Genomic DNA, 15,770 nt, shown 5'->3' with positions numbered 1-15,770 from the left:
GAGAGAGTTGAGATATGATCCGACATGGACGCATGGTGGTTAGCTCTAGGTTGTAGCCTGTGTTTTCTGCCTACTGTGTTATCCTGGATTGTGATGGGTGAACTGTGGGTGCTCCCCAGCCCAATAAATGGTCTTCATTACACTGCACCGGCTGTCTCCCGTGTGTTTCTCTATGGAGGACAGGGCAAATAGCCATCTACCAGTAGCCTCTCCCCCCACCAAGGAGCATTCGCCCACCGGCCCAGCCATTACAAACTACAGGTGTGAAAATACCCTAAGACTCTAGTCTCCACCTACCGAGGGCTGAGAAACTCTCACCACATCTTGCTTCATCTTCATCGACTTGTGGGGTTGTGTGTCCTTTATCTGCCTCTCATCTTTAATTGGTAAATTTGGTCTATGTTTTGAGAGAAAATTACAAATAGACTCTCAGGTTTAACTTGGTATAATGACACAAATATGACAAAAAAGGATGTATTACACAAATAGTACTGTCTCCCTCCTAAAATACAGTAAAGTACCAACATTCGATATTTGTATCATTATTTTAACAGTGATTTAATAGTGATATAATAGTGATTTTTTTAAAGCAATTGACACCACTGATATAAATGTAACTTAATTTTGCAAATTTAGCATAGATTATTTTATCTATATTTAAATGTTCACAATTAAAAAGGACTTAATAAATATTAATAAAAGTCTTAATGTTTTTGTAATATTTGTTTTGTCAGTTGACACCACTTGTATACACAGAAATATGAACAAATATGTACACTGATATTTACAGAAGAAAAATAAGAAGAAGAAGCACAGAGAAATACACAATGAATATAGGAAGGAGTAGTTAAATTTAAAGTGCAAGTGCAGATCGTGTCCCTATGAACTCCCTGGTTATGAAATGTCAGTAATGGCTCAGGTATTATTGCTCCAGCCAGCAGAGGGCTGATGTCCTCTCCCACGCAGTTGGATCCCATCCTGGACCTTAATATCCTGACTGAGTGCTGTAATCTGCTGCAGTGGCCGACGCCCTCAGGCTACATGTGTGTGGTAGAAGTGGTAGTGGGCCCACCCCCATCCCCCACCCTGTATCAACACAGCTTTTCTGTATTTATGCATCCACTTAGAAACAGCCGTGGAGCCAGGCCGAGCGACTGCACCCCACTGTCTGCACTAATGTAGGCCGAAATAAAATCCCTGCCAGTGCAGCTCATTTATTTAGTAGTGAATGCTCTGTAGCACCCACAGATTTATAAACATCATTTAGCATTATTAAATGCCTGTCCCAGATATCAACTAGACTGGAGTGTTATTAAAGGATGCTACTTGAATATGAGGGCTATTCATTTTTTTGTAAATGCTTTTTGGCTTTGTGCATTTTTGCTGCTTTTTCATTTTTGACAATCATTAGCTAATTTTATTGATTACAAGACACAGCAATTCTTTGAATTATCACTTAAATTAATTAACAATATACTGTGCAACCCCCAAAGCTTTAAGCCATTAACTTGCGGTTTCTGAGGCTGGTAACTTTGATGATTTTGTCCTGTGCAACAGAGGCAACTCTTGCTCTTCCTTTCCTGGGTCAGTCCTGAAGCCAGTTTCTTCATAACGTTTTTAAGGATAATTTTTCTTTTCTTAGATTAGTAGTTCTTGCTTCTCATAATATGGATTAGAAAATGATTCAAATAGAGCTATTCACTGTATACCTGTAACTCTACCTCTTCACTACTTTACAACTGATGCTCTCAAAGACATTAAGAGGCAAGAAATTCAAGTAATTAACTCTTGATGAGTTCAGCACAGCTGTTAACTGAAAGCCTGAACTCCATTTGACTCTCCCTTATGAAGCTGACAGAGAAAATCCAGCCAAGATGTGTAAAGCTGTCTCTATCTAATCAAGAGGTGCTACTTTGAAGAATCTAAAAATATAAAACATATTCTGGTTTCATAGTTTAAATAAATTCTGTTCCAATCTACAATGCACAACATTTTAAAATAATAAAAAACACTGGATTTTAAGTGTGTCCGAACTTTTGACTGGCAATGTACATCCATTACCACATAAAAAAAAAGTTGACACTTCCAGTCACAAATACTATTTACCTGCAAAAGCTATATGTTAACCATGTTCTTTTTCTCTGGGCTCTGAGACATCTGGGATGAACCATTTACCGTGTTAACGTAGTGCATTGTGGTCAGATGAATCAGTATTACAGATCTTCTTTGAAGAAATTGATATATTGATCTCTGGACCAAAGATTTAAAAAAGGAACATCCAGACTGTTATCAGCATATGTTTTGGTATGGAGGTGCATCAGTATACTTCTGCCATGCTGCATTAATGCAGGAAAGTACACTGAGATCTCAGAGCAACATATGCTGCTATTCATTTTTCAACAAGACATTGCAAAACCCTGTGCTGCATGCATTATGAAGATATGGGTGCGGAAAACAAGGGTACAGATACTGATGGACCTGCCAAATCACTCAGCCCTAGTTCTTACTGAAGAAGAAACACTACTGTCTCAACTTTGTTTCTTTTTTGGTGTTTTATATTTTTCAATCAGTTTATTGCTGAATATAGTAAAAGCTTATTGTATCTTTAATTGTGTCCACCAGTTATTAGCAAATAGTTAATAATATTTACTTTTAATCTCTTTATGATCATAAAAAGATCAGATAAAGATCATTTTTGGCGTGTGACCTCAACTCTCCAGTTGCTTCACTTTTGCAGTCCTACAAACAAAAGCAGAAATTGCTGAAATGTTGAAATGCTGAAAAGCTCTTCTATTTGGTTTGTCATCCCTTAAGGCACATAAATAGTGCATGGCATACTGACTTATCTCAGCCTTTCCCACTCCCAGCGGATGTCATTCTCAAAATAAAGAAAAGAACAGAGAGAACAATCTAGTGTTAAGGTTATATAAGAGGCTTTGTCTCAGCACAGCACAGCCGTATTTTTGGATGGAGATTGGCTCCTGTGTTTAAGTTGTTTACTAATCTGTGTTCACGGTGGCTTTAGCAGACCTGCACGCATACGAGCGCCGGCGTGTACGCGCAGTCATGCAGGTAAACACTAACTGTGTTTACAGCTGCCCTTCACAGAGCTGAACAGCAGCTTACTGGCTGGGGGAGTCCCTTTCAGTGTTTCATTGGGCCAGGAGCTCTTAAATCCTCCTATTTTTAGACAGACAGATTTACAGTATAGTATTTGCAGGTGAAGAAGGACTTTCACAGGTGAGACCTGTATTGTGGCAGGAATAGCTACTAGAGAAGAATTACAGAAATACTGAAATCATTACAACTATAACCTAAGCATTAGCTTGTTATCATTGCTTAAAGAACACAGACCAAATGCAATTTCATGATAGAGAGCATAGTTAGTTATACTATTAATACTAAAGTCATCAAAACTATGAAAAAAAAATTAAGTGTTAAATAACCCAGAATATGTTTTGTATTTTATATTAAAAGTAGCACCTCTTGCTTAGATGACAGTTTTGCACATCTTGGCTGGATTTTCTCAGTCAGTTTTATGAGGTAGAGTCACCTGGAATTCAGGCTTTCAGTTAACAGCTGTGCTGAACTCATCAAGAGTTAATTACTTGAATTTCCTGTCTCTTAATGTGTTTGAGAGCATCAGTTGTAAAGTAGTGAAGAGGCAGAGTTACAGGTATACAGTGAATAGTGAATATTTGAGTAATGTTTAATCCAGATTATGGCAAGAACTACTCAACTCAGTAAAGAAAAAGTATCCTCAAGCTGCAGTCACGAACACCAACAAAAATGTTATTATGAAACTGGCTTTCATCAGAACCAGGTGTAAGATAGCAATGAGCATCGCAATGTGCCAGCCTCAGAAACCGCAGGTTAACAGCCCCCCAGATAATAGAGCCACCTAAATGCTTCACAGAGTATTTTTGGTTTGTTTGATACTTATAAGTTACTACATGATTCATTATGTGTTCCTTCATAGTCTGGATGACTTCAGTATTCATTTACAAACTAAAATAAAAACATTAAATTAGAAGGTGTGTCCAAACTTCTTGACTGGACTTTTTACAGTTTTACAGTGTTTAATATTTAATGTAATTTTATTTTTTATTATGTCTTAATAGAATAATCTTAATTGTTAATTTTACTTTACTTTTACTGTGTATTTCCTTTTCTATTTTTAGTTTTAATAATTGATCTGATTACTGCTCTGTACGTACAGTATTTTGAGCAGCATTTTAATATATGAAAGGTGTTTTATAAAATAAAGTTTATTATTATTATCATTATTATTCATACTTAAATGAAAGCAATCTGAATAACTTTTGAATGCTGATTCTAAGCATTAATGTTTGTTCTCTAAGTTTAATAAAGTGACGTAATCTTTATGTCATCTTTACTCCCCTGTCTCAGGTGTCAGCGGTCAGATGGTGCAGATGGACAGTGACCGGTCAGGATATGTGGGCTCACAGGTGGAGCTGCGCTGCGAGTTCATCAACAGTAACCCACCTGTGAAGATCTCGCAGGTAACCTGGCAGAAGTTCTCCAATGGAACCAAGCAGAACGTGGCCATTGCTAACCCAGCCCTGGGGGTGTCTGTGCTGCAGCCCTTTAAGGAGCGTGTGAGATTCAAGAACCCAGCAGTGCGCCAGAGAACACCGTCCCTGGAGGACACCACCATCATCTTCAATAACTTGAGACTGTCTGACGAGGCTGCATACATCTGCGAGTACACCACCTTCCCTGCTGGCAACAGGGAGAGCATGGTCAACCTTACCGTTTACGGTAGGCTCATATACAGTATCATAAAAGTGAATACACCCCTCACATTTCTGCAGATATTTCAGTATATCATTTTATGGGAAAATACTGACGAAATGACACTTTGACACAATGAAAAGTAGTCTGTTTGCAGCTTATATAACAGTGTAAATTAATAACTCAGTATACAGCCATTAATGTCTAAAACACTGGCAACTAAAGTGAGTACACCCCTTAGTGAAAGTTCCTGATGTGTCAATATTTTGTGGCCACCATTATTTGCCAGAACTGCCTTAACTCTCCTGGGCATGGAGTTTACCAGAGCTTTGCAGGTTGCCACTGGAATGCTTTTTCACTCCTCCATGTCAATATCACGGAGCTGGTGGATAATCCAGACTTTGGGTTCCTCCACTTTCTGCTTAAGGATGCCCCAAAGATGTTCTATTGGGTTTAGGTCTGGAGACATGCTTGGCCAGTCCATCATCTTTACCCTCAGCCTCTTCAATAAAGCAGTGGTCGTCTTAGAGGTGTGTTTGGGGTCATTATCATGCTGGAACACATTATCATGCCCTGCGACCCAGTTTCCAGAGAGAGGGGATCATGGTCTGCTTCAGTATTTCACAGTACATATTGAAGTTCATGTGTCCCTCAATGAAATGTAACTCCCCAACACCTGCTGCACTCATGCAGCCCCAAACCACTGCATTCCCACCACCATGCGTGACTATAGGCATGACACACTTAACTTTGTACTCCTCACCTGATTGCCACCACACATGCACAAATTAATCTTGGTCTCATCAGACCATGGGACGTTGTTCCAGTAATCCATGTCCTTTGTTGACATGTCTTCAGCAAACTGTTTGCGGGCTTTCTTGTGTACAGACTTCAGAAGAGGCTTTCGTCTTGCCTTCCAGTTTGATGTAGTGTGCGATGTATGGTCTAAGCACTGACAGGCTGACCCCCACCTCAATCTATGCAGCAATGCTGGCAGCACTCCTGCGGTTATCTTTCAAAGACAGCATTTGGACATGGACATCTTGTCATGTCCTGTCTGTTCTCTTGTCTGTATGTTCTCATGTGACCCGGCTCCTCTGTGTTTCATTCCCAGTGTTTTTCCACTCACCTGTGTTCATTTGTAGCTCCGCCCCTTCGTCCCAGGTGTTTCCTGTTTCCTGTGTGTGTGCACCTCTATTTAAGGTCCGTGTTCCATTTCCCCGGTGTCGATCCATGTACGTTTATCGTCTGTCAGTGCTCTATGTGTTCCCCAGTTTCCTCAGTCCTGTTTTCAGTTTATTCCATGTGTATTTTGTATTTGTTTTCTTTAATAAATCCCTTTTTGTTTGCATTTGCGTCCGCCTCCGCGTCCTCCCTGCACCCTCACCTGACACATCTTGTAGTCTTGGCCATCTTCACGTAGCGCAACAATTCATCTTTTAAGATCCTCAGAGAGTTCTTTGCCATGAGGAGCCATATTGGAACTTTCAGTGATTAGTATGAGAGCTGTACTACAAAATTGAACACACCTGCTCCCTATGCACACATGAGACCTAGTAACACCTAATGATTCACATGACATTTTGGAGGAAAAAATGACAAGCAGTGCTCAATTTGTACATTTAGTGGTGTAGTCTCTTAGGGGTGTACCCACTTTTGTTGCCAGTGATTTAGAAATTATTATATTAATGTAATAATGTAATAATGTTAATATAAGCTGAACACAGACTACTTTTCATTGTGTTAAAGTGTCATTTTGTCAGTGTTTTCCTATAAGAAAATATACTTAAATATCTGCAGAAATGTGAGGCGTGTTCTCACTTTTGTGATACAAAGTAGATTCCTCAAACTAGCAAATCTTTAGCATGGATCTGTTGGGATTTAGCTCTTAGCAGGGTGATCTGCAGTGCAGAGAAAATTATGTAAACTATTGGAGAGATACTCTTAGGCAGTCTTACGCAGTATTATAGTACCGTAATACAGGAGAAACACTCCAGTTACAAAACCAGCTGCAGTTTTATAAAACAGGACTTACATCACACATTACAGTAGATTCCTGTTATTAATTATGAATGCATTATCTGTTATTTTGGGGATGATATGGTAATTTATTTGATATGGATCTAATTATTCTGACCATAAAACGTTCATTGATTCTGACAGCCGCTAACCAGTGTAACGTCCCACAGTCAGGTTTAATCACAGAGCCAAGTGGCGGACTGGTGAGCTGTATACATTGGTATTTTGGTTGCGGAGATGAACACGTAAAACTCTTCACAGTTTAGCCAGGAATAATCTGGATACATTTCTGAACTGGTGACACGGCTGACCTGACTTTATGATGTTTTGCTCACAACACAAATTTGGAACACAGACAACATTCTGTTTCTTGGCTTTATGCTGTATTTTGGGGATTAAGGAGCCAAGATTCAGCTGGAGGGAGGAGATTTTACTGGAAACTTTGCACATTTAGAGGAAAATCATCTTCATCATTTTCTTTCTGGAAAAAACTAAAATGCTCATCATTTTCAATCTGATTTCACTGAAACTGAAGAAATAGCAGTGTTATGAGACCACTGCAGCATTTACAGATCACTGCTGTGCTGTAGAAAATATCTCCAGAGATTTTGAAGCAATCTTGATATTGAGTGTCATCATTAATTTAATATGTTTATTGCCTATTCTGCCATCAATTCTGGAAAAAAAAACTTTTTTCACTAAAATCCTTTTCACATTCAATCAAATTTCAAATTAAACAAATGTAAAAAAAAAAAAAACTGAAAGTGTTCCAGTCGTATAAATAAAACCTTTAAAGCTTTTACATGTCCGTGCTGTGTTGTAAGAAATACATTATATTGCCAAAAATATTCACTCAGTGAACTCCATCACTGTGGTACTGTAATAGGATGCTGCACCTTTGCAACAAGTCCAGTCGTGAAATTTCACTACTTACTACTAAATATTCCACAGCCAACTGTCAGTGATATTATAACACAGTGGAAGAGACTGGGAACAACAGCGACTCTTTGCTCTGTAAAATAACAGAGCGGGGTCAGCGGATGCTGAGGAGCATAGTGCACAGAGTTCACCAACTTTCTGCAGAGTCAGAAGGAGAAATATATGTGAAGTCACAGGCCACAGATTCTGTAATAAAACATATAATGAAATATACTACTTACAATAATACACTGTCTTGATTCTTATCATTTAAACACCATTTTATTGAGTTACTATCTTTATCCATCTTTGACAGTGTTGTGTAAACTATTCAACTAGATTTTTCAAATTGATGTTTATTTTCATAAGGTCTCTCGGTTAAACAATAGTAATTTGTGCCCAATGTGCCTGAAATTTGTGAAGGAAGGAAAGAAGATTAGGAGCGTTTTAGATTGGGTTTAATTGATAGCGACTCCTATAGTCAAACTTTTAATCTCACATTACAAAAACCTGCTTAATAGCGGGCCAACTTTCATTTTATTTTTAAAATACCTCGCAGGCCGTAGTTTGGACACCCCTGATCTAAAGGATAGGAGATATTGTTGCAAATTTGATATTGACTGTTAGAGGTGTGCCAAAAAATCGATTCACATAAGAATCTTGATTCTCATTTACTACGATTCAGAATCGATTTAAAATGTCCCAAAATCGATTCTGAGGGGCGGGTTTTAGACTGATTTTGGGCTGGGTATTTTTGTTGGACCTGGCAACCCTGGGGATAGCGCTTGTCCCTTCAAACGGAGATCTTCCAGACACACACAGAGCGTAGGTGTTTGAGAATCACCGGTAAGATGGCAGAACAAGCATTATATTACCTTAGATTAACGTGTAGTTTTAATGTTTTATGGCAGAATGCTTCATAACAAGCATAAAAAAGATCGCTAGTAGTTAGTTTCAGTAACTGTTAGCTAGCTAACTAGCTAACTTTCCAGTTCCACCTTAAATAACGCTACAGGTGGCAGCGGGCTGCAGCATTTAAGGCGGAACGGAAAAATAACAATAAGCTAATCAGAGCTAATTTCAGCTCCTCATCACAGAGGAATTAAGGAATGGACAATATGAATTAATTTCTCCACCTCCTGCTCCCTTTCTGAAGAAATACAACGACCTTAAATTAACTAGTTAATCAGCAGCTGCTCCTGAACTTTAGCGCTCCAGTGCTATCATCACATCAGCCCAGCAGCGTCACCTACACACCACCGCTAGTAGCCTGGTAATAAATCAGTGTTATTTATTATTTATTTATTGTTCATTAACGTCATTGTGATATCCCAGTGATTCCTCTGTCACTGAGGACCCACATTCCTGCACATTTTATTGTTTTTGTAACACATTACCTGCTTCAGGACCAGTGTATATTTTGGAGGCTTTTTTCAATAAGATTCATAAGCCAGAAGCAGAAATTTTTATAAATCAAATCGTTTTGAATCAAAAATCGATTTTGAATCGAATCGTGGCCCCCAAAATCGGAATCGAATCGAATCGTGAGATAGTAAACGATTCCCACCCCTATTGACTGTCATCTTTAATGTCTAAACTAGGCCTGTCACAATAAGAATTATTTGTGGACGATATATTGTCCCAGAAATTATTGCGATACACAATATGTTTGTAATTTTAAGACTATGATTTAAGCCACATAATGATAACAGAATAGCATAAAAAAGTAATTATACACTTTTTAAAGACAGCAAAAATTTTAATTATCACCTACTTTAGTCCACACTGTGTGTATGGAGTCAGTTATTAAAGCATGACTGGCTAAAATATTGTTCACTGTTATATGTGTAAAAAAACATACAAATAAATACCATAAACAATATCACGATTATTAAATATTATTGAGGTCATATTCATTTATTGTACGATAAATCTAGACTAAACATAAGCTTATTGTCTGTTCAGCCATCAGTTCTGGAAACTGCTCTTCTTATTCAATCAAATTTTTAATCAAATAAAAGTAAAAAAACCCTAAAGGTATTCCAATAGTAAGTTTTTACAGTTTATTGCTGTAGGAGTCTGACATGTTGAAGGAAACTTGATGTTGCTTGTCATCCTTGATCCCCTGTTATTTTGCAGCTCGCCCTATGGTCCAGATGAGCCTGTCCACACCCACCATCGTCGCAGGATCTAAAGACCTGAAAATGACAGTGGCCACGTGCACCTCAGCCAATGGAAAGCCGCCGAGTGTGATCACCTGGGACACTGAGCTGGACGGAGAGGTGAACACTGAGGAGATCAGGAATGCTGATGGAACGATCACAGTGCGCAGTGACTACATAGTGGTGCCTAGCCGAGAAACGCACCAGCAGCGGCTCACCTGTATCTCCACCTACAACGAGGAGCAGTACACTGACAGTGTTAACCTCAACATACAGTGTAAGTGTCTACATTTTCTAAATAAGTAAACCTCTGTTAACTGCTGTTAACTTCTGTTAAATTCTGAGTAAACTGAACTGAACGGATGCGCTGCACCACGCAAACCTGACATTTACCTCAACAATAAACAGAATAAAGAATAAAATAACATTACTGTTCTCTTAAATGAGCTGCTGGTGTATCTTCACAGTGTGAACGTGCAGCTCAGTATCCTCTGCTGAGACGCACAAAAGCGCCACGCTGTTAAGATACGAACGCACCAAAGTCAGAGCTCACCTGTCACACTGATTGGTTTATTTCACGTTACGCCCCAAATTAACCACACCCATGATTAATTAAGAGAATAAGCACCTGCCTTTTTTTGTTTCAAAATGCGTAAGGCATATTTTTTGGTCCCTCTTGATACCACAGACACACGACACACTCTAAATCCAACTGTGCGATGTGTAATTGATGCTTAAAAAGCTTTAAAACTAAGTTCTTAGAAAGATCAGTAACCTCAACATACAGTGTAAGCGTCTACATTCTCTCTCTCAAAAAATAGAGTAAATTTCTGTTAACTTCTGTAAACTTTAGGAAAATTCTGGGTAAACTGAATTGAACTTACTTGACCATGTATAACGTGTGTTACTGGAGGCTTCTACTAAAGGGCAGACCAGAGAACACTGACCATAAGAACTTGATTTTGCATGCCATTTTAATGCTGTTGAGGAAAATTGTATTTTTAATGTATATAAAATTGCGTTTTTAAGACACCAACATTTTTTACAACATAAAAATTGGTGCAACATACTGTAGATATGAGCTTTGTAGTTCTAAAGAAACACTGTTCATACTAACTGTTAATTTGCTTTGAAGATGTATTTTTCGGACTATAAGGCGCACCAGATTATAAGGCGCACTACCAATGAACGTCTATTCTCTGGTCTATTTTCATACATAAGATGCACTGGATTATAAGGCACATTAAGCGATACTAGTAGGGATGCCTACATTGAAGTGAGCAAGGGTGTCGCCATGTTTTCCTTCTAATAGAGAAGCTGGGCGAAGCGCTTAGGTAAATAAAACTGTAATTCTTTAAAAAAAAAGTTGCTTTCAATGTCAAATGAGTGCTGGATGTTAACATACACAGATTTCTCTCCTGAAAACCTTTTATTTGGGTGAGTAAAGCACTTCCGTTTATTTACAGTAAGCTTAGATTTCCAATATTTTGTCTAAGGGTGAGTTTTCAGTGAAGTTTCTCCAGAACTAAAGCTGGTTGCAGCAGCATTAGCATTAGCCGCTAGCTGCAGCAATAGTGGTCTGTAAATGCCGCCCGACAGCACTAGACTTAGGAACCCTGAGTGTTTCGTTAAGCCAGGGAGCTATCAGCTAGCGGTTTGTCCCACGTAGCTTGTTTTAACATGGTAAACACGCAGACTACAGTCCAATATACTCGCCTCTGAACTGTGAAAGAGCTAGCGCTGCAGTTAGCGGCTAATGCTAATGCTGCTGCACCCAGCCTTAGTGCTGGAGAAACTTCACTGAAAACTCACCCTTAAACTCTGTACTTTAGCAGAATGGCTTAACTGCTCCTTAATACCTGACTGGTAGAATTCATACATAAGGTGCACCAGATTATAAGACTTACTGTAAATTTTTCGGAAAGACCCCTTTTATTCAGAAAAATACTGTATATGTTCAAATCTAAATTGTTTTGTCTTTTGTCTTTTTCCCACAGATGAGCCGGAGGTAATCATTGACGGATTTGATGGAAACTGGTATATAAACCGAGACAATGTTCAGCTCACCTGCCTGGCTGATGCTAACCCAGCCATCTCTTTGTTTCAGTGGAGATAGTAAGTACAGTGTAAAACTACAGAACACTGAAACACATAATAAAATAGTTCACATTGGAATATATGGTATATGGTTAAGTTTCTTAAAGAATAATAGATTTTTTATAAAAAAAAAAGTGGTAGCATGCACATTAAAAATGTATTAAAATCAAAACAGATATCAGTTTTCTTGGTAATTGTAGTTAACTGAGATTAACATGTTTTAGGGAAAAGACAAAGAGACAAGAGAATAAATAAATACATTTTAATTAAGATCAAGTAGATTAAAAAGTAGATAAGTAATTTACATTAGCTTTTCCAAATAGTTACATAGAGATTAACTGATTTTCCAAATTTTACAGATTTGTGACTTAAATCATGTTATAAAATCATACATATAGTACTATCAAAATGAACATTTGTTTCATAGACCTTAAGACCATACAAAATACTATTGTGGGAGTCCACAACATATGCTAAAGCAAATGGTTGCCAAATAATTTCTGCATTATTAACTATATTAACTCAAAAAATATATCTAGCGTTGAATAGGCTTAGGAAACACTTTATTAGGAGTGTTGCAATTCATAAAGCAATCACTTTGTAATAAGGACTATTATATACAGTATTATGTAATTCTGTGTACAGAAATGTGTTTCAACAAGTTGTAAGAACGCTCAGAGGTTTTTTTTTTTCTCTTCAGTCTAAATGGCTCCATGCCGGATGCAGTGGAACTCAGAGATGATACACTAATCTTCAAAGGTCCAATAACCTATGGAATAGCAGGCACGTACGTGTGTGATGCCACGAACAGCATTGGAACGGGTTCAGCGTCAGTAGAGGTCACAGTTTCAGGTAAGTGCTGATGTTTTCACTGCATGTAATAGCTTGTGCTTTCCACAAGCATGCACCCAGCTGCCTGGCATGCCTGTTCCTGTGTGTGTGTGTGTGTGTGTGTGTGATGTATCTAAGGCTACGTTCACACAGCAGGTAAAACAATATGTTGTTTGTGTGGCTGTCTGAACAGCATAAAAAACACAGACGATCATTGCTATCTTACACCCCATTAACAGTCCATTTTCACACCTTGCCCCTGTGCCATTAAAATAGCGTGTGAGTTTAGTAATAAATCTACACTGATGGCAGTGGTGGTCTGGAAGTAAGGTGTGTTCAGGTAAATTTCTGGCATGTTTCTATTTTGGTGGTGGGAAATACAGGTGCACCACTGACTGTTTAAAACTCTGACAACAGTCAGCCATGCAGGAGAACCGTGCACACTGTGCACCCTCAGCGTGCAAACACACCAGCTCATTAAACACACACACACACACACGGACATGCTGCACTGCACAAACCTGACATTTACCTCAACAATAAACAGAATAAAATTTAAGATTAAAGTAAAATTACATTGTCGAGAACAGTCATAAAATGAGGCTGCATCATTAAAGGAAAATAAAAGGCTTAAAAATGTAGTCTATAGAAAAGAATGTCTGTCCTTGGCTAAATAATGTGCTCGTATCTTAGCAAGGCTCAAACTAATTCTTGGAGATAGGCTCAGCTGCAGCCTGAACTCATTCATAGCTCTTGAGATTCAGACAAGGATGAAGCCTAAACTTCACTTGAAGCAATGCTGTTTTGTGTAGGGCTGCACAATATATAATTTGAGCACTGTCATCGCAATAGTCACATCGCAGGACATGCAATGTCACTTAAGGCAATTCAATCAAACACGTCATGTTGCAATGTTGTGATTCTTGACACAAGAATTAGATACACAGCGCTGTCTCTGTATCTGTGTAAGTGACAGTCTGCTGCTGCCTGAGAAGCACGAAGGAGGTGCAGGAGTAAACATTAGGTAACCGCATGGCCTCCATCCACATGGTTGGACACGTGCACCTGTTAAAATGTTGTGCACCTCAGTCCAGCACAATTTTGCGGTGCAGATATTTCCAGTTACAGCTGAGTTCACACTTTTAATCCCAGAAAAAAATCTTATTTATCTTTTATAAAGCCACTTAAATGCCTGATTGAAAGGCAAATAACTGTTGTTTTGTTGTCTTATATATATCGCGATATATATCGTTACAAAAAAATGAAAAAATGTGCAATGTTAAATATTTCCAATATCGTACATCTCTAGTTTTGCTTATGCACAACAGTTACACAGCGCAGAATGTTCAGACCTGTGTCAGATATGGGTTATATTATAAAGAGAGTGTGAACAGCTTGAAATAAGCATCGAATTTGATTTGAAAATCGGATTCGGGCCACTTTAACCTGTTGTGTGAACAAACATAGTCTAAGAGAATGCTGTTGGTTTTACCTGTGTTCACTAAACTGCGATGCCTCTTATGAACTGCCTCTGAAACATCTGTAAATTATTGCTGGTATTTCATGTAGTTTTTCTGGAGTAGCTTCTGATTTCTGCCTCCTCTGTGTCGTCCTTCAGACTGCATGGTTTGCTGTTTGAACACTTCTGTCTGATGTGATCTGTCTTGTCTGTTCTCGAAGCCGCGCTGCTTTTTGCATGATGTCATGGTTCTGTCCTTGCTTGGTGGAAATGCTGTGTGTGCTCTGCAGAAACTGGAATGGTATGAATATCTGGCATGATGTTTGATGCCACCTGTCTGCTGCTCTCTTCAGTAAGAGTTGTTCAGTTAGATGCCTGTCAGAAAATACTAGCGTCATCCTATTTCCTTCCTTCACTCCCCTTTTTTCCCTTTTTGTAATAAATCTAATCTGATTTAACTTTAGGGTAGAGATGGGATGATTACTGGGTTTAATGATATACTGCAGTGTGAACCCTGTGGCAATCATAATATTACAAGCATAATAATTCTGGTGCCATTTGCATCTTTTGAGAAAAAAAGTCACAATTGTGATAAATTCCATATCACTAAGAGGGAAATGTGTGTTTATATAGTGCTTATCTAAACAGTAGCAGTGATTGTAAGGAGCTCATATGTATTAAAATTGTAATTCGTATTTGTTTTAAAGATGTGGCTGTTTAGTAATAATCCAATTAGTATATTCTATATTCCATGGTGAAATTATGTTTTCTTTAAACATGCTGATTAAAGATGAATGTACATAGTAATACTCAATACTGAAAGATGTGGATCCTTTAGTTTTATCCAGCTAATTGGTCTGTGTTGTTTAATGTTAATTATTGGCCAAATAGCTAAAGAACCAATACTCTGATCTGAGACACCCAGTTCAGTTAAGCCATGTCAGACAAATCAGTGAATTTTACAATATGTTATTACACACTAATATAACTCTGCATAGAGATTGAGTTAATTATTACTGCAAACTTTACTCCACTCTTTTATAATTAAACTTCGGCAATTAATTCATGGTTTACATGCTTTTCACATACCTGTTACACCATGAATTTAACCTTTAAAAAATAATAAATGTCATATCAGCCACTGTACCTACTGTCTGTACCTACTCTCTGTCTGTGGCAAGTCAGCATATGAGGGAGATATAAGCACTTTCAAATAATACGTTTTGTGCTTCTATCGCAGAAAAGCATGAACATGCTAACACTAGCGTGTGATAAACGCTTAAAAGGTGTAGCCAGTAGCAGCTAATTGGCAAAAAAATGACAGAGCCCTTAAATGGCTCATTCTGAATTTCACTTTATATAAGTCTGTTTGTGTGCAAAAAACTTCATGAACATGTTTGGTAGTCTAGACCATAGACCTATTGAAACTTGTTTAAAAAGAGGTATAGCTAATATGTCTCCTTTAAGCTCAAATGCATTTAAAATACTGATGCTTTTTAAAATAACCCCACACTAAAGGCATGTAATTT

At 38.1% G+C, this 15,770-nt stretch overlaps 1 protein-coding gene across 2 annotated transcripts in view; it reads left to right on the top strand.

The window, feature by feature from the left end:
• The window catches only part of nectin1a (nectin cell adhesion molecule 1a), a 66,101-nt gene that overhangs the window by 34,197 nt on the left and 16,134 nt on the right, over window positions 1-15,770 (top strand). For both annotated transcript variants that reach the window (XM_022675997.2, XM_022675996.2), the window contains exons 2-5: window positions 4,411-4,782; window positions 9,832-10,131; window positions 11,852-11,969; window positions 12,652-12,803. In XM_022675997.2, coding sequence (XP_022531718.2) covers window positions 4,411-4,782; window positions 9,832-10,131; window positions 11,852-11,969; window positions 12,652-12,803 — 942 coding nt within the window. The remainder of the gene's footprint in view (window positions 1-4,410; window positions 4,783-9,831; window positions 10,132-11,851; window positions 11,970-12,651; window positions 12,804-15,770) is intronic.

Source organism: Astyanax mexicanus, chromosome 17 (genome assembly GCF_023375975.1).
Source record: "Astyanax mexicanus isolate ESR-SI-001 chromosome 17, AstMex3_surface, whole genome shotgun sequence".
Lineage (NCBI taxonomy): Eukaryota > Metazoa > Chordata > Actinopteri > Characiformes > Acestrorhamphidae > Astyanax > Astyanax mexicanus.
This window is presented reverse-complemented; position numbering and strand designations above follow the sequence as displayed.